The 20,171-nt window shown below is 42.6% G+C and overlaps 1 protein-coding gene across 6 annotated transcripts in view; it reads right to left on the bottom strand.

Annotated features, from left to right (window-relative positions):
• Nucleotides 1–20,171, bottom strand: part of rims2b (regulating synaptic membrane exocytosis 2b) — a 250,923-nt gene that overhangs the window by 85,841 nt on the left and 144,911 nt on the right. For 3 of the 6 annotated variants that reach the window (XM_037535356.1, XM_037535357.1, XM_037535358.1), the window contains exons 18-20: nt 18,939–19,007; nt 15,092–15,227; nt 12,788–12,874 (exon numbers count right to left, since the gene is read on the bottom strand). In XM_037535356.1, coding sequence (XP_037391253.1) covers nt 12,788–12,874; nt 15,092–15,227; nt 18,939–19,007 — 292 coding nt within the window. Of the gene's footprint in view, nt 1–869; nt 951–3,307; nt 3,383–4,408; nt 4,469–8,813; nt 8,919–11,539; nt 11,612–12,787; nt 12,875–15,091; nt 15,228–18,938; nt 19,008–20,171 lie in introns of all 6 variants that reach the window. The other 3 variants (XM_037535353.1, XM_037535354.1, XM_037535355.1) reach the window with 3 other exon arrangements.

The raw sequence follows: 20,171 nt of genomic DNA, 5'->3' as shown, positions 1-20,171 counted from the left end.
TCAGTTTCCGCTGAGTCCACCCGGCTCTGTATTCTAGATAAACTCAGTTTCCGCTGAGTCCACCCGGCTCTGTATTCTAGATAAACTCAGTTTCCGCTGAGTCCACCCGGCTCTGTATTCTAGATAAATGTGGTTTCCTCCGAGTCCATCCGGCTCTTTATTCTAGATAAACTCAGTTTCCGCTGAGTCCATCCAGCTCTTTATTCTAGATTAACTCAGTTTCCACTGAAACCGCCCGGCTCTGTATTCTAGATAAATGTGGTTTCCTCCGAGTCCACCCGGCTCTGTATTCTAGATCAATGTGGTTTCCTCCGAGTCCATCCGGCTCTTTATTCTAGATAAATGTGGTTTCCTCCGAGTCCATCCGGCTCTTTATTCTAGATTAACTCAGTTTTCCACTGAGTCCGCCTGGCTGTGTTCCCTGTCCCCAGTTCCCTGCTCAGCCAGTTCAGCCGGTTCTTACACTGATACCAGGCTGGTGCTGATGAGCAGGAGAGACGGGGAGGCTGAGTGTCTCTTTATGGGGGAATCGATATGAAAGTGCAGCTCCACCAACTCAACACCCCTCATTTAACACCAGGAGGCGCTGCTTCACTGTACAGAGGCTTTGGCCACAATACTGACCTCTCCTCGTACTAATGCCACTTTACTGCTGTAATTCCAAGACTTTTTTCTCAAAATGTTACGACTTTATTCTTAAATATAATACCGTATGATTTTATTCTCTAAACATTACGACTTTTTCTCGAAATGTTACGACTTCATTCTCAGTCCACTATTTTTATTTTTGTTAACAGTGGCCCTAAAACACTGTCGTGATGTCTACACTACAAAACTACACCAATTCTAAAAGCTAGTACTAACAATACCTTTCTGTATCCGTGGAAGGCTCGATTTCTATCCTGGGGCATGTCCTACTGAACAGACCAAGCTCAGTGTTAACATCTCGCCTGAAAAGGTGGGAAATGGTTCAATGTGTGTGAGAGTAATGGAGCACAGAGTATGGCCATGGCAGGAATGCGTGAGTTTAGGAGGAATAAGATCACCGCCAAAAAATGGCATCTTCTGGAGCGAAATGATCTTAAATCTAGTCAAGATCACTAATATTTCCTATTCTGAGATGGGTGTGCACTTATTATAAGATCATCTAGCTCATTTTATTAAGTATAATTTACTGTACTGGCAGATAATTTGCTGGTTTCAAGCTCATTTCTCCAAACAAGCAAAATGATCTGCCGATAATCAAAGTTAATAAAATCAGTTAAAACAAGTAAAATGTCTAGTAATAAGCTGAATAATCTGAAATTAAGCTGACAACAATCTCGGCAGGAGAAATATTCGATTTATTGAATATATTTAAGATAATTTTACTTGACATTGCCGATTTTTTGCTGTGATGAGGAGTAACAGTCAAAAGTTTGGGCACACACACACACACACACTCATAGGTGGATTATTTTCGATATTTCTCTTTTTAGAAAAACAGTGAAAACATAAAAACCATGAAATTAGACGAGGGCGATGTGGCAAAAGCAATAATATTGTGATACATCAAGGAATTTCCACAATACATGATATGTATTATTTTTTCAGACAGCTGAAAAAAATGAAGCAGAAAAAAGGACCAAAAAAAAAAAAAACTTATAAAAATATGAATACAATGATTTTTATTCAATACTTGGCACCAAATTTAGTTAAATGACTAATTTGCTTTTTTTATAATAAAACATGCGGTTGGTCAGCGTCTAAGACTATCTGCAATATGTTCAGAAAAGCATATTGTACTGTATTGTGACATATTTTATCATGATAACAATAAATATTGCCATATTGTCAAGCCATAGGTGAAATAACACATGGAATTAAGCAGTTACAATTAAAATATTTAACAAATCCAATCTTTTCTATTAGATTTTTCAAAGTAGCCCCCTCATGCAGCTTCATGAGGAACCCCCTGGGATGCTCTTGTGTTTCTTGATCATGGATTTTGAGGTATGCTTTGGATCACTGTTCTGCTGTAGAACCCAGCCTGTTTTCAGCTACTTTTTTGACTGTCTGTGTCACATTTGCTTCCAGAATTTGCTGATATTTACCAGAATTCATTCTTCCATCTACCTGTGCAGTATTTCCTAAAGCATAACAGATCCACCCCCATGCTTGACACCCAGCACGGTGTTCTTTTCATCAAATGCTGCTCCTTTTTTGCTCCAAACCTCCCACTAGTGATCATGCAGAGTTAAATTTTTAGGTCTAATATGACAATTAAGACTTTATAACTAGAAGGGGGTCCAAACTTTTGCACATGCCACAAAGGCTATTTGTCTATTTATGTATTTACAAAGTATATCTGCATTAACGTGTTGTTATGGGACAGCAGGGAGGCGGAGCCAAGTGCGAAGATGAAAACCCGTGAGAAAGGGTGTTAAATTTATTGAGGTAATGGGATGTGAATTTGGCACAATGGGATTGAGGCGACGCAGAGTCAGGCTCGAACCGCCAATGTACTGACTGGCAGCCCGTGGAAGGAAAAAAGGCGGGAAAATGGCAAACAAAGGAAATGCTGAAAGCAGCTCAAATATAGGCTGAACTAGAAACATGAAATAGAAGAAACTGAGGAAACAAAAGACTCTTGTGTCCTGTTTTAAGTCATTTTTGGGGAATCTTGTTTTTTCCAGCTGTCTATTTTTTTTCTTTTTGTTTAAATACCCACCTGGGCTAAGTACCATACCGGTCACCCCTCTACAAAGGTGTAACAAAGGTTTGTTTGCCACAGCCTTAAGTAGAGGAGTCCACAGGTGTGTCAGTTTAGCCTTATCAGCCCAAGGGCTTCTGAGAATTGGAGTTCCCTGAAGTTATTGCCCTCTGTTGGCAGCCGGCAGTGCAGGCTGGGCACCTTGCTGCCATTGCCCTCTGCTGGCAGCCTGTGGTGTAGGCTGGACCCTTGCACACGTATAGAATTTTCAATAGTTTGCTGCAGAGGTTGTGTTTAATTCGTTTCACGTAGTGTTTACTTCTTTTCCAGGGTGGCCAAATTCTTGCACATGACTGTTAATCACACCACAGTAGCTGTGAAACAAGCGGAGCATTTCAAAAATATGTTCTTTAGATATTTACAATTACAAAGGAGCTATTTGTTCAGATGTGTTGAAACCTTTGACTGGTAGAATCTAATGTGCTGTTTAAGACATTGGAAGTATGTTGGGTTCATGAGGGAGTCGGGATAAACATCTGATGATGTCTTTTATTGAATACTGTATAGTTCTTCTCTACGTTTCTGTGTAACAGCTCCCTGGTTCAGAACTCTTACCTGTAATCGTCACAGGTGCCGTTCATGACGTGATTAGGCCATGGAGGGGGGACATGGTTGGGGCCATTGTAAAGTCTTTGTTTTGGGAAAGAAAAGGGCAGAATGATGGTTTAAGTTGAAGACAGAGGAGCAGAACTACACATGGATGTTGCTAAACTACAGCTTCTGCCTCTATAAACACTGAACTTCACTGAACAACCCAGCAATGAAAGTTTACAGCTATGGCAAACTCATTAAGACGTGCTCTCTAGAAGGACACATGCCTGGACGCAGATGGTGTTATACAGCAACGGAGACATCTACTGCAGCTCATACACACTACAGAGCAAAAACTAAAAAATATAGAAAACCAGACCAATTTGGTGTCTAAAGTTTGAATGTCTAGTCTTCCAATGGAGATACGAGGCTAATGTACACCAATCAAGCATATCATTCTGACCACCTCCTTGTTTCTACGCTCACTGTCCACTTTATCAGCTCCACTGACCGTATAGCTGCACTCTGTAGTTCTACAGTTACAGACTGTAGTCCATCTGTTTCTCTGATACTCTGTTACCCTGTTCTTCAGAGGTCAGGACCCCCATGGACCCTCACAGAGCAGGTACTACTTGGGTGCTTGCTTCAGATTGGCGGAGGATGTGCTGAAGATGGTTCTATATAGAACCTTTTGGAAAAAAGCACTCAAAAAGGTTCTTCTATTGTTACGATGTCAAGCTTGTAGCAATAAAAGAACCCTTCTGGGTGCTATAGAGAACACTTTTCAAAAGGGTTCTATACAGGACCGTCTACAGCAACTTCATGCACATTTTCCATCAATCCGAATAACTCTTTAATGAAGCAAAGAACCATTTAATCTTGCAAAGGGTTCTTTGAGTGTTCATGCCTCGTAGCTCCAGTGGAAAACTAAAGCAGCAAACCTCAGACACCAAACATATAACGGCTGATCGACTACATCTGGGGTAAAAAGGAAAACACTGTAAATTAGATTTCTTGCCGAACTATCACTTTAAACAAAGCATAGCTGTATGTGGAAGTAAGAGGCAACACAGTCTGAGTTATCGGTTTGCTACGGGCACAGCCTCTGCTCTGCTGGTGCTTTACCTCTCAGGAGATTCATAAGAGTCATTGTAGCCAGACATTCGTCTATCCCGCCTCATCCTCCTGAGCACAGAACGGCAAAAAGTGAGACAGAATTCCACACACAATCACTACAACTGCTGCCACTGCAGACTAAAGCCAATGTCTAGCACACCACTGAGCCTCGAAAACAAAAGTGCATCCATTTCCCATTGTTAAATACACAGTCTACGTCTGAAATCTGAAACATTTCATTTGCATTCGCCAAAAACTGAGTCGTTTTTACAGGACCATCTTATTGACTGTCTTAGGCTACGTTTACACAGCAGGTAAAAGTGGCCCAAATCCGATTTTCTCCCAAAATCCGATTCTTTGTTTGGCTGTTCACACTATCTTTTAAATGTGATCTGTATGTGACATCAGTCTGAACAGATCTGCTCCCAAACCGACTCACATGCGCAAAAGAACAGAGCTTCACATGTCATGCTCGTCCGGAGGTAAACAGTCATGAAGGTCGGAGAATGCCATTTGCTCCTGGGGCTTCAGTTTCATCTTTGTCAGCAACACAGGAGCGATTAAAGTTCCAATGACTGACAGCAACACAGTGTGTTCGAGTTTGCCATGGGGGCAGTCGGGGGCTGGAGGTTAGGCCCTGTGATTGGAAGGTTGCCGGTTCAAACCCCAGCACCAATAGTCCATGACTGAGGTGTCCTTGAGCAAGACACCTAACCCCCAACTGCTCCCCAGGTGCCGTGGATAGGGCTGCTCACCACTCCGGGCAAATGTGCTCACTGCCTCCTAGTGTGTGTGTATTCACTAGTGTGTATGTGGTATCCGTGAGGGATGGGTTAAACGCGGAGGTGGAATTTCCCCGTTTGTGGAATTAAAAAAGTATCACTTAACTTAAAAAGGTGCACGTTATTCGGCCACGGTCACTTCTTTGGTTTGTGTCCTCTTTAAACCGCTCTCTGACGCTGTAGCCTCGGGCTCCTCCGGCCACGCTCGACCGCTTCGTTTGAAACCTCTTCAAACTCGGAGCAGCTGCAATGAGTCTCCTCTATTGTTCTGGTACAGAAACATCAGCCTAAATGTTTATGCGTCTCAGCAGTGCAAGATTATGATGAATGTCGAGTTGGACTGACGTAAAAGTCGCATGAATTCCGATCTGGCTGTTCAGACTGAGTCGCATTGCGTCAGATTGCATACGGATCGGATTTCAGTCCCACATATGAAAGCGTCTCAGATCGGAATTGAAAATGTCGGATTCAATGCATTTTTTGCTGTTCACACAGCCACACAAATGACACTTATGAGGAAAAAGATCGGATTTGGGCCAATTTCACCTGCGGTGTAAACGTAGCCTTGTTTTGGCTGGGATTTTTTTCCCCCAAATTTCTCCCAAATTTGGTCACATCCAATTCTAGCCACTAGTCAGGACTCCCCCAGTCACATGACACCACCAGCACTAGGAGGGTGAAATCTAGCACAGGCTTCCTGCTGCTCAAATAACATCACTGGACAGCTGAATGCGCTCGGAGTGAATGTCCCTCATTTCTCACACTGAAGACAGAAGAGGAGACGAGGAAGATCTCAGTTAATGTGAGGAAGAGCGCAGAACTGCACTAGAACAGAGACTAAACAGAAGAATCGCTGAAGCAAATATTTTGTTGTCACTCAGGTGAGTGATTGAGCAGCCAGCCAACTGTAGAGTAGCCAGACAGCATGGGACCCCCCCTAATATCAAGGGGGATTTTGTATGCCAGCTAAAATAAAAGGGGCAGTCTGGTGTAAACAAGTCCATGGTTGTGACATCACAGCCATGATTAAACCCTTAAAATCCCAGGCTTATTACATACTATGGCTTATTGTTCTGTACCTACAGGATCTTCAATGCAAAGTGGAAGAGCTATTATCAGGTTATAGAAGTGTGTAATAAAGCTTTAGGCTGGTGGGCCCGGGCTATTTCAGGGTTAATCCAAACTGCCTGCAGCACTGTATGGACTGGGGAGCCAAATACATTTGTGTACTACATCAAACTCTTATTTCAAAAGAGCAGAGAAAATATAGTTTTGTATGAAATCGGCGCTTTAAGGAAATGAATGCACACATGGGCCGCTTTTCCACTGCAGGGCTGAATGGGTGGTCCAGTGGTGTTTCCACACAGACACGGGCTCAGAACCAGTCAGAGGGATGATGTAATGACATGGCTATATGCTGATTGGTTCTGTTTATATCGTATAGTGCCACAGCATCCAGCTGCACTATTTCAAACCCAAAAACAATCAAGTTCAAGCGCTGCTAAGCAGAAGAGAGTAGCTATTTAGCATTAGCTTAGCTAAACTCTGACTAATTAAAGCTTTACTGGCACAAATTCAGCTAATAATGACTCATATCTGAAATTGAGCAGCTGACGTTAGAGGGACGGAACGTCGGAATGAAACCTCTTCTCTGGTGTCTGACGCTGGAGTCTCCTAAGACTCTCTCTTCTAGCTAACTTAGAACTCAGAAAGCCAAAATCAGACCTGTTCAATAGTGCTTTTAGCTGTAGCCTGCTATGCTAAGCTAATGCAAGTGCAGGCCGCCTCCCACTGCAGAACGTTACGGGCTCAGTTCCAGCGAACCGATGATTAAAAACACCCGGTTAGAGGACAAAAAAGATCCGAGAGAGACTGGAGTTTGAGTGACAGGCAAGTTTGTGGTGGGTGGTGGGTGCATGGCCACAGCTTGTTAGCAGTTATCCACTCTTTCGCATAGTTTTCTTGGGTATTTCCTGGTTCTGATTTAGCGGTACAACAGATGGAAACAGAAACCGGAACTGGTCTCATGAGTCCGGACCAGAGCGGAACGACCCCGTACGGCCCTGAAAGCCGTTTGGCTCGACAGTGGAAAAGTGGTCATTGATAATCGGTGATACATAACAGTAGCTTGCAGTGCTGGACTGGCAGGTCAGTGGGCTCAGTGGTGAAGTGGGGGAGAAGCCAGCTAATCAAAACAACCCAATCCAGTCATTACAGTTTGATATGACACCTGAAGCATAACATTGTAACCACCTCCTTGTTTCTATGCTCACTGTCCATTTGATCAGCTCCACTGACCGTATAGTTCCACTCTGTAGTTCTACAGTTACAGACTGTAGTCCATCTGTTTCTCTGATACTCTGTTACCCTGTTCTTCAGTGGTCAGGACCCCCATGGACCCTCACAGAGCAGGTACTGTTTGGGTGGTGGGTCATTCTCAGCACTGCAGTAACACTGACATGGTGGTGGAGTGTTAGTGTGTGTTGTGCTTGTCTGAGTGGATCAGACACAGCAGTGCTGCTGGAGTTTTTAAACACCTCAGTGTCGCTGCTGGACTGAGAATAGTCCACCAACCAAAAATATCCAAATCCCTTAAAGAACAGGGTAAAAATGGACAACGAGCATAGAAACAAAGAGGTGGTCAGAATGTTATGCCTGATCGTTGTATATAGTACAGACATATAGCCAGAGACCACCCTCAGTGACCATTAAGTACAGGTTATTTATTTTTCAGTGTCAGGAAAACAGCAGAAAATATTTTATCCCCTTGGAACTATGAGGTTCTGCACTTTGAGCGCTTCTGAGATGTTGAGCTTCAAAGATTTTGCCTTTAAATAGTAGAACTGATCTGTAAACACGTCTCTTTATACATCACAATGACAGACCCCCTACATTTATTCTAAATGCACAAAAATGTGCAGATCAAATACAGATGGAACCTTCTAATCCAAAAAGCTCACTTTCTGCTTAGAACCTTTTTGAAAAGAGTTCTATATAGCACCCAAAAGCATTCTTCTATTGTTACAAGCTTGACACCATAAAAATGTTATTGATGTAGAAACTGCTGCATGCATTTCTATTTGGAACCTTTTTGAAAATGGCACCCAAAAAGGTTCTAAATAGAAATACATACAGCACTTTCTACATCAATTTGAAGAACCATTTCCCTGTGCAAGGAACCCTTTAATCAAGCAAAGGGGTCTTTCAGTGATCAGTGCTTCAAGGGTTCTTTAGTAAAGAAAATGGTTCTATATAGAATCACAAATACTCAAAGAACCCTTTGCATGATTAAAAAGTTCTCTGTCTCATGAAATGCTTCTCCAGATTGATGGAACATGTGCTATAGACGGTTCTACACAGAACCTTTTTGAAAAGGGTTCTACTTAGCACCCAAAAGGATTCTTCTATTGTTATAAGTTATAAGAACCTTTTTATTTCACCATGGGGTTCTTTGACTGTTCATGATTCTACATAGAACCATTTTCTTTAGTATAGAACCCTTGAAGTACCAACTTTTTAAGAATGCTGTAAAATGCTCAATACTATCTCACCCAAATCTGCAAAGTACCACAAACTACTCTATTGGCAAAAACTACCCACAGCACTACTACAGCACCACAGCGGTCAGCTACCTGTCCAGACTACCGTACGCCCCCTCTGAATAGGTTCGGGCCATCTTAGCGGAGCGCAGCATCTTGAGCGCGTCCTCCCGGTAGATGGGGTACACGGGGTTGCCGCTGCAGGAGCCACGAAACACACGGCAGAAGATCACGTCAGCTTCCTCCAAACACAGGGATGCGGAGAGGGAACAGTCTGGCTACCACATTAATCTGAAAGTCCTCTATAGCGCATCTCCAGAGCCAAAACCCTAACACCACTGCCTGCCAAGCACTGGCGAAGACTCGCCTGCAGTTATTACAGTTATTATAGTGAGTCAGACACACGCATACTGCAGACCTAAGAGCATGTATGTTATGTATGTAGCTAGCAAACACAAGCAGGCAGAGGCAGACACCACAGGTGCCCTCTACACATATGGGTGCATGAAGTGTTTGAGTATTCACTGCAAAGGTTCTGGGGACATCTATCCTTTCCAAAGCAATGTCTATAATACGGGGTGATTCAAAAAGATTCTTCCGACTTCAAAGCGTAGTATTTATTTTTACAGCCGTGAGGCGCCGAGGAACCAATCACACTCCAACTGTAAGAGGGGGTCATAGAGTTTCTGACCGGCTCCTTCAGTCTGAGAGGAGCTGAGACCCCTGAGCAGGGGTTCTACGTTCTCCACGTCAATCAGAGTGAATCCGTCAGAACTGAGCAGCGGGATTTTCATCAGCAGTGAAGCTCCAGCAGCTCAGAGCGTTCGGCGCTGGTTCCACAGCACTGGATGATCTCCGAAATCCCACTGAAAGAGCCGTGAGAGCAGCGACGCCCGACACGCTCAGTCCAGTCTGGGATGAGTTTGACTGTGGTGTTGATGTCGTCCGTCCAGCTGGAGGAGGTTCAGACTGAGACCTTGTAGAATTACATAATAAACTTTATGCTCATTTAACCCGTTTACAGCTCACTGCACTGATCTGTAACGATTTACAAGAGAAATCAATCATTTTGAAATTAGATGAATCTTTTTGAATCACTTTGTATATCACTGCTGTCTTAACAAAACCTCATATCTCCATTTTTGTCGTTTTCAGTTTTTGACATAATTTTAAAATGCCTGTTGGCCTTTATATTGTATGCAAATTTCAAGATGGACTAAATGAAACGGCCCAAAATGACTTGTAAAAAACTCTGGTTCAATTGACTTCCATTAAAAGTTAATATGTTTTTTCCTTCTCCTGTAAAGTTACCATGTTGGAGATATGATCAGACATAAGCGATATGATTACATTACATTACCGGCATTTGGCTGACGCTCTTATCCAGAGCGACTTACAATTTGATCATTTTTACACAAATGGCCTGACTGCATGTCTTTTGGACTGTGGGAGGAAACCGGAGAACCCGGAGGAAACCCACGCAGACACGGGGAGAACATGCAAACTCCACACAGAGAGGACCCCAGTCGCCCGGCCGGGGAATCGAACCCAGGCCCTCCTCGCTGTGAGGCGACAGCGCTACCCACCACGCCACCGTGCCGCCCATGATCATGTATCCTTTGTTATTTTGCAATGACTTGGCCTTGAATTCCGAGTGATATAATCTGGCCTGGATTCAAAAAGCCACTGCGGCTACTCAGCTTTTCTTCTTCTGTTTTGTTTGTTTTGTTTTAGTAATTTACAGCAACAAAGGGACTGCTCAAAAAACACTGCAGGATTTCTGGTTTCGTTTGAAAATGAGCAACCGAAGCCAAAGATGCTGTATCTCCTTCATTGAATCAGCTGAATGGACTTTTCCAGATCCATTCTCTTTAGCAATCTTCAGCCTGGAATCTGATTGGAAGCAATAGGAGCCAACTGACCTAATCAGATACACTCCATTCAGCTCTAAAGTTAGATCTTCCCTCACCCAGTCTGACTGAATTGGCTCACAACTACACAACTTACACATTAGTTTTGCAGTAGTTACTGTCAAATGTATAATAGTCTGTGAATAATGTGTCTCAGAATTAATAAGTGAATAATAATTCTGCAGTTTAATGGGTAATAATAAGTTTAAGGGGTGAATAATCAGTCTTAGGATTAAAACCTTAATGATAAGTCTTTAATTTAAAGTAATAACAACATAATAATAAGTTCAAGGGGTGAATAATCAGTCTTAGGATTAATATCTGAATGATAAGTCTTTAATTTAAAGTAATAACAACGTAATAATAAGTTCAAGGGGTGAATAATCAGTCTTAGGATTAATATCTGAATGATAATGCTTTAACTTAAAGTAATAACAATGTAATAATAAGTTCAAGGGGTGAATAATCAGTCTAAGAATTAATAACTGAATTATAAGCCTGCAAATTTTGGTAAAACAATACATTTAAGGGGTGAAAAATCAGTTTTAGGATTAATGATATGCCTTCTGTTTACATGACAAACCCCTTAAATCCCCAGGCTTCTTACACCCTAATGGTTATTATTCATTAATTACACTTCAGGTATAGACATGAGCCTGCTCTGGTCAGTGACTCCTGGCTATTTTAATGGGCTGAATAACATTTGAAAAGCTAGCTGTCCCCAAACTGTTAGTGGGCCGTGTACATCCCTCTGTGGGACACCACAAATCTCACAAATCAGTGTATCAACAAGCGCTTCAGGTGAGCTCAGGCGGGAAGGTGTGAAGGGTGAGAGGTGGAAGGTGGGTGGGTTGTTGTGGGTGGAGAGAAGCTGTCAATCATGCTGAATGCCACTCTCAGGTAGAATACCTGGGATCCTGGGAAGATGGGTCGATGACTGGCTGACTGTGTCTGGTTCGAGGAAGTAGGGTGAGATAGTGGCTGTGACGCACAGGGGAACAGAGAGACAGAGGCATGGATGAACAGAGAGAGAGAGAAAGAGCCAGAGACACAGAGGCGGGATAAATATGAGGGAAGCGGGACGGGAAGAGAGGCGAGTAGGATGGAAAGAGCGCAAACAACTCCGATGCCTGCATTTCCAGAATCTAGTACCTCGAAATCCTGGCAACTCTCTGAGGTCACATTAAGACAGGCCAGCTTGAGCAGTGTTGCTACTACAGCTACTCACCCAGCGGATGTTTGCACCGCCTCTAAGAAGTCGCAGTTATCGCTGGTGGGCAAACTGTGAGGACAGTGCAGATTCTAAACGTTCAATTCAGACCATTTGTCTGTTTCATACAAAAGTTATTGTCACTTCTATCATTTTACTTTGCTAAAAGAAAAAGTTTCAATTTTTTACAATCGTCACATTTTTAGGCAAACTTGCCTATCTATACACAAAAAGGTGGTTCTTTAAGGGTTCTTTAGTAAAGAAAGGTGGTTCTATATAAAACCATGAACAGTCATTTAAACCATTTAAAAAATGGTTTTAATAGCACCCAAAGGGCTTGACACCATAACAGAGGAACCCTTTTGGGTGCTATGGTAGAACCATCCACAGTACATTCTCCATCAACCTGAAGAACCATTTAATGACACAAAGAACCTTTTTATCAGGCAAAGGGTTCTTTGAGTGTTCATGGCTCTACATAGAGCCATTTTCTTTACTAAAGAACCCTTGAAGAACCAACCGTTTTAGGGTAGCTTTGATCAAATTAAGTGAGAGTAACTATGTAATTAATTATGTAATTACATTTAATAGCACTGCAAAATAACAGCAATAAATCCAGACGCCCGAGGGTTAAATTACCCTCGCTGCATGATGTGATCCCTTCATCCCGGCTTTGCCCACCTAATCGCCTCACAGAGTTGCCAGCATCTCGAGTGTGTTTGACTCTATTTGACGTTCTATGACATCTACAACTTCTTCCTGCACTCAAACTCCCTCGGAAATCAAGAACCCCTGATCAAATTCAGTCGACTTCCATTCTGTCTGATGTCTGAGATCAGGACCGAAAGGAAATGGCACCAAAGAAAACGCTGGGCCATCCTGTGGATCTTAAAAGAAAAAAAAGGAGCCGTAAATTGAGTTGGACGGCAGCCGGAGTGAATCCGTACCTATCAGGAGAGTATCTGTCTTCCGAGAGTCGATGGCGGGGGCTGTACTGAGACGGTCCTCCTCGCACGCCGTGGTCTAAACTTCGACTGCAAGAGAAAGAACCAGATGTGAGAACCAGATTTAAGCTGTGAAATCTTATATTATATTGTGTATTTTAAACAAAAATGGTCATGTTTGCCCAAACGCTGACACACAGCGCATTGGCCCAATCCCATTTCCCATTTCCCAATCCCTACCTCTCAGACCTTAGGCCTGCTTTTTGAGCGTTCACGTCTAGGGGCGGGGTGTCCTGATTCTTGTTGAGATAGAGGGGTGGGGCGAAGTGTTGGAGCTACGTGACCCTCCAAACGGAGGCTTTTCAGAGACATTCCAGAGTATTATGAGAAAAAAAAGGATTATGGAGCACAAGAAACCAAAGAAACCCACAAATGTGAGAATTTTCTCTGTTAATGTTACGATGACCATTATATTCTCTTAGTTTAATGTCGCTTTGATGTATTTTGGTCCTTTTCTCATAAAAAGCATAAAAATCACTAATACTATGCCAGTGTCTCTGCACCTAACTAACTTTCCCGTTCCACCTTAAATAGTCCAGCAGTTCTGACGCCTGAAACACCAGAATGTAACTGCGGCTCCATTTAAGGTGGAACGGGAAAATTCCAACAAGAATCTGGAGAATCTCCGACTTCAGCTTCACATCACTGAAGAATTAGGGGGGGTGATAATAAATAACTGCCCCCCTCTTTGAAGGCGTATGATCCCTAAATGTAACTAAAGCCCAGCAGTGAGGAGCTGAACTTTCCCCTCCTCTGCTGTCCCTGCAGACGGGCAGGGTCGCCTACAGAGCGGCGCTAGTAGCTGTTAATGAAGTGATGCTCTTTTATTAGAGGGTCTCATTTCAGAGGAAGATCTCAACCACTGCCCTGTAGCTCAGGAACAAGGGGCAACACTCGAAAACAAGGGGTAGGGGTAAGAAGGAGAAATGGGACGGGGCCTTTCTGTTGTCCTGACTTTAATTTGAGAGAAGTCATATCCACATAAGCTAAACCGAGCAGAAATTACAGCCCTTTATACAGTCAGCTCATATTAGCGTAAACGTAATTGAACAGTTGGCTCCTCAGCTGTTAACAAACAGCTAAATAAAGGTCTACAATCTCTAGATTGTAGATGGTGCCTTTACCATTACTGACATAAACGAGTGGTTGCAGTTTGATACCTCTATTAGAACGACAGCAGAATTCTGGAGACTCTGGAAAACCAGTATTCCAGACATTCAAGTCCAGTCAGGTCAAAGTTTGTATATCTTTTACAACAGGTGTCGTCGCAAAGCAGCTTTACAGAGAAATCCAGGTCCAGGTCGGATAGCAAACAATAATACAAGAGCAAAATCAACAGAGAATAGGTTTTACTGTGAGTATGAAATATTAAAGTACAGAAAAGGGGAAAAGCAGGTAAAGCAGTGGCTCTGATTAAACGCACTATATTCACGCGTTGACTTCTAGAAGCAGCTGTTGCCTGGAAATAAAGCGATTTTTATTCACAAGTTGTGAAACATGCCAAAATCGTCGGTTTCGTCTTTAGGCTACAATTCTAATGAGAATTTCCTGTAGACTGGGATTTCTGCCACAGCTGGTGATCCGTATGACTGTACGCTTGGATATACCTGTAAATCCAGCTATATCATTAACGTCTGCTTTGTGACCCATTTTCCACATATCAAATGAGATTTTCACTGTACTGTAAAATATATATATAAATATAAACCTACATGTATAAATACCTGTTGCTCTTTACATTGTGTATAAATGTCATGATGAATGGACCAACATTACTGCTCTGGTTCTATTGACTAGGTTACCATTTTGGAGATACAAGATTATCAATGTGAGTGGGCGGAGCTAAACTGCTGTATGTATGTAAACATGTTGGCTTTCTTAAGATCACAGACAAAGTGGATTCAAAACAGGCCGCTTTCACATGACAGTTTACACACATGGACTGGGAGGTGAACGGTATGTCTGGAACCTTTAACAATGTTTGCATCCTACATTTACCTCTTTACTGTTCAAAAATCAAGAAAAATATAGTTTTCTGTGACGGAGGCCCTTTATTTAGGCTTCTCTGGTGCCCTGAGATAGGAGGAGTTACTGATAAAAGGCTGTAATTCGTACTTAGTTAATCAAAAACATCAGTTATACTCAATGTGTTTATATTTCTTTGTTTGTTTGTTAATTTGCCCTCAAAGTAACGGCGAACAGAAGAAGACGCCTCCAGCCCATTTTGTGCATGTGCGTTGACGGTACCTCTGTGGGGGAGGGACGCTGGGCGAGCGAGAGCGAGAGCGGATCATATCCGATCGGGAGCGGTGATTGGACGACATGACCTGCTCAGGAACAGATAGAGTAGAGCTCTGGAAGTCCCTGCCGTTGTGTCGGTAATCTGAGGACACACACACACACACACACACACACACACACACACACACACACACACACAGCAGTTTTAAAAGGAGTCTGTGACTGTGTGGTGTGCTTAAGACAAGAATAAATCTTTATATATATATATATATATATATATGTATGCACACACATATATATTTAAATATATACATATATGCAAATACATATATACACACACACACACACACACACACACACACATATATATATATGTATGTGTGTATGTGTGTGTGTGTGTGTGTGTGTGTGTGTGTGTTTTAATAAACATTAACATAAATATTGGCCGCTAGTTCTTTTTATTGACCTGTAGTTTTGACTACACTTATAACTGAAACAGCCTCATATGAGAGTCAATGTGAATAATTCTAGCAGGAACTGGAATAACTTTATAATGTATATAAAAGTGTGCATTAGGAAGTTTATAGTGACAGACTGTGAGTTTTTAATGGTTATGGATACAAACCGAAAAAAGTCGGAAGAGTCCATTCAGAACATAAACGCAGTGTAAACGTCGTAACACCTTACAATGACACGCCATGTATTTTATTAGGTAATTACATTTAACACTGTGGGACACTGACAGTCATAACTAGACTACTAGGAGGAAAATAAACATGAGCTGTCTGCACAACCCAATCTCTTCGTCAGGCAGCAATGTAACTGTAGTTAATTACATAATTACATTCCAGTGTTTGAGCAGAAGGACAGTAATAACGTCAGACGTCTTAAGGTTAATTACTGTGAAGTGGCAGAGAAAAGGCAGCGGTGTAGAGCCGAGTTCAGACGGAGCGAAGTCCCTCTGAGGGGACGAGCTCACAGTAATCTTCTCTCTGGCAATATCCTTTAATTTGATTTGTGCCTCTGACGCTTTGCCGGGCAGGAAGTGTGAACACACTCCCAAACTGGCACAGCCTGTACTTGCCAAAGCAGCAAAGATCAGTTCAGAGGAGGCAGAGAGGCTGAGAGGTCGCTGTGGACTGTACGCTACTGCCCAGATACAGAGTCAGACACTGTCTGTCATATTAATATAAGAGCCGTTTTAGTTGTTTTGCTGTAGGAACTGCAGACGCCATGCTCTGCAAATGCCTCGGACCGTCATTAGTGAACAACTCATCATTAACGATCAACCCAAACATGCAAACCTAAAACCGATGTGGCATCAAAATATCAATTATTCAAGATGCCAGGGTCTCTGAACTACAGCTTACTACACAAACGTTATAGAAATCCTGAGAACCCAATTACAGAAAGCACAAAAAAGAAGAAAAATAGGAAAATGTAGATCAATATCCAAAATTTGCGCATTGTTGCTCCATTTTTGTCTGTTTATTTTTCCAAGTCATTTGAACTTGGCAGCTGTCCTTTATGTTGTGTGAATGGACCAATAGAAATGCTTCAATACAACCTCTTTGCCTTAATTTACATTAAATTCTAAGAGCATTTTTGCCTCATCCTGTAAAATTGCTATTTTGAAGATACGTGTGCAAAATGTGAATAAAAACCAAATACAACGATGTGCAAATCATTTACACCTTATGTTTCATTGAAAATAGTACAAACACAACATATCAAATGTTGAAACTTAGAAATTTTATTGTTTTTATGAAAAATATTTGCCCATTTTGAATTTGATGCCAACAACGACAGGGGAAACCAAAGTTCTGTAATGCTAAAAAAACACCTGGTAGTTGATTGACAGCAGGTCAGTAACATGACTGGGTATAAAGAGCATCTCAGAGAGGCGGAGTCTTTCAGAAGTAAAGAGGAGGAGGGGTCACCACTCTGTGAAAGACTGGACCATCAAATTGAGCAACAACTCAAGAAGAACGTTCCTCAACATAAAACATCAAAGAGCTTTTGCTTTTCATCGTCTACGGTGCAGAACATCATTAAAGACTCAGAGAATCTGGAGAAATCTCTGTCTGTGAGGGACGAGGCTGAACACCAGTATCTGCTGGCCGTGATCTTTGGGCCCTCAGGCAGCACTGCATTAAAAACAGACATGGTTCTGTAGTGGAAATCACTGCATGGGCTCAGAAACACTTCTGAAAACCACTGTCTGTGAACACAGTTCATCACTGCATCCACAAACGCTGTTAAACTCTAAAACACAAAGAAGAACCCAAATATAAACAGGATCCAGAAACGCTGCCACCTTCTCTGGGCCTGAGCTCATTTAAAATGGACTGAGGTGAGGTGGAAAAGTGTCCGGCGGTCCGACGGATCAACATATAAAATTCTTTAGGAAATCATGGACACTGTGTCCTCCAGGCTGAAGACCAATCAGCTTGTTATCAGTGCTCAGTTCTAAAGCCAGTATTCATGATGGTTTAGGGGGCATTAGTGCTCATGGCCTGGGTGACGTGCTCATCTGTGAAGGCTCCATTAAAGCTGAATGATATAAACATGTTTTATCAACATCTGCTGCCGTCCAGACGACGTCTTTTTCAGGGAAGGCCTTGATTATTTCAGCAAGACGATGTAAAACCACATTCTGCATGTATTACAGCAGCACTGCTCCGTATTAAGAGTCCAGGTGCTAAACTGACCTGCCTGCAGTCCAGACCGGTCACCACTGAGAACATTTGCTGCATTATGAAATGAAAAATATGACAAATGAGACCCTGAAACTGCTGAGCAGCTGAAATCCTGTAACAAACAAAACAGGAGAACATTTCTCTGTCAGAGCTGCAGCAGCGTCTCCTCAGTTCCCAAACACTGACAGAGCTGTTAAAGACGAGGAGATGAAACACAGCGGTGAACAGACTCTGTCCCAACTTTACTGGAGCACGTTGTTGGCATTGAAATTCAACATGGGCTAATATTTTTCATAAAACTTCAAATTTCTCAGTTTCATCATTTGATTTGTTACCTTTGTACTTGTACAATGAAATACAGGGTTTACGTGATCTGGTGGCATGGTTGTTGGTGCCAGACGGGCTGGTCTGAGTATTTCAGAAACTGCTGATCTGCTGGGATTTTCATACCCAACCATCTCTAGGGTTCACAGAGAACGGTCCGAAAAAGAGGAAATATCCAGTGAGCGGTCAGCTGTGTGGACGAAAATGCCTTGTTGATGTGAGAGGTCAGAGGAGAATGGGCAGACTGGTTCCAGATGATAGAAAGGCAGCAGGAACTCAAATAACCAACCAGAATCTCTGAGGAACGTTTCCAACACCTTGTTGAAAGTGTGGCACTAATATAGTGGCCAGTGAGTGTACACACACACACACACACACACACACACACGTAATATTCATTTATTTTTTGTATTTATCTAAAAATATTGAACTGTAGCTTTTGTGCTGACCTGTAGTTTTGACTACAACAGACTGGCTTACACTTATGACTGAAACAGCCTCATATGACAGTCACTGTGAATCATTCTAGAGGGAATTAAATTCATTTTAAAACGTATGTAAGAAGTGTGCATTAGACAGTTTATAGTGAGAGATGTTTAATGGATTTTTCTGATGAAACTGCCTGAATCTCTGTAAAGGCTGTTTAATGCTGACAACAGAAATTGTGTATCTCCCCCTTTTTATATTGCCTGTGAGGACATTTAATAAAAAAAATGAAAAGACAAAAATGAAAAGAACCAGTTGAAAAAATCAGATTTCCGAGCCGCAGCCGTGCTGAACTGAATCAAATCGGGTGGAAAGTGCAAGGCTTTCGATGGTTCTGGCTGTACCTGATATGACGCCAATGCCGTCTTCACAGTCATAGTCAGAGAATTCACTGTCGCTGATTCGCTGTGATCCTGTGAGAGAGAGAGTGAGAGAGAGAGAGTGAGAGAGAGAGCGATAGAGAGCAGGGGAGAGCGTGAGAAAACAGCCTGGGAGGGGTGGAAGAACAGATTATGGGGGTTGTAGCTGCTAAGCTCTTGTTAAGCGAAGCCCCCCTAACGTGGCTCGCTGCTTCTCTATCTCCCACAGCAGCAGCAGCAGCAGCAGCAGGATGTGCGTGTGTGTGCGTGTGTGTGTGTGTGTGTGTGTGTAAACCAGTTTATGAGTGTGTGTATGTGTGTAAGAATCACTGACGTCAGCTTATCTGAACCACAGACACACGGCGCTGAAGGAACACACACAGCAACCAATCACGGCTGCCTCAACACTCCACACACCAACAGTCCAACGTTTGGGGGCTGAAGGATTTTCAGTGTTTTTAATCTAAATGCTCATGTCTTCCTTGTCAGTTTGCAATAAGGTACCACATTAGGGCTGATCAGGTTTATCGAAAGGAAAACACTAAAAATCAGGGACAGTGTTAGTGACAGTGCTGCTCCTGGGAATAAAGCCAAAGGCCCTTTTATCCCCTTGTTATAATGTCAGCACTCAAACTTCACAGCGTCTAAACCACCTCTGGGTCTGAAAAGTTCCAATAGGTGCTTTTAGGAATAGTTTGAGGAAAACAGTCAAATGATTATTCAAAGCTTGCTCCTTATATCAAGGACGTTGATCTGATGAGCATAAAGGAGAGTGCTGAAGATAAATATACCCAAAGCATTATGAGAAACTAAACCTTTGGATTCCCTTTACTAAGGAACCCCTGAAGAAAAGTATGGGGCAACCATGAGGAATGCTGGGCTACATGTGAAGTTACCCTTTATGAGTCCCACAATGGGGAATTTTAACCCATCTGTGCAGTGAAACACCACATACACACTAGTGAACACACACACCAGGGGGCAGTAGCACTTTGCCCGACGCAGTGGGCCGCCCAGCGAGCACTTGGGGGTTAGGTGTCTTGCTCAAGGGCACCTCAGTCACAGACTGTTGGCTCAGGGTATCGAACCGGCGACCTTCCAGTCACAGGGTTGTTTGCTTAACCTCCAGCCCACAACTGCCCCATTCATGTTGTGACTTATTAGGGAGGGAACAAGCTGAGAGTGAAATCTCTGCACCAATCAAATGACGTGAAGGCG

The sequence above is a fragment of the Pygocentrus nattereri genome, chromosome 27, assembly GCF_015220715.1.
Source record: "Pygocentrus nattereri isolate fPygNat1 chromosome 27, fPygNat1.pri, whole genome shotgun sequence".
Classification (NCBI taxonomy): Eukaryota; Metazoa; Chordata; class Actinopteri; order Characiformes; family Serrasalmidae; genus Pygocentrus; species Pygocentrus nattereri.
The sequence above is the reverse complement of the archived record's forward strand: the minus strand, read 5'-3'. Positions and strand labels throughout refer to the sequence as shown.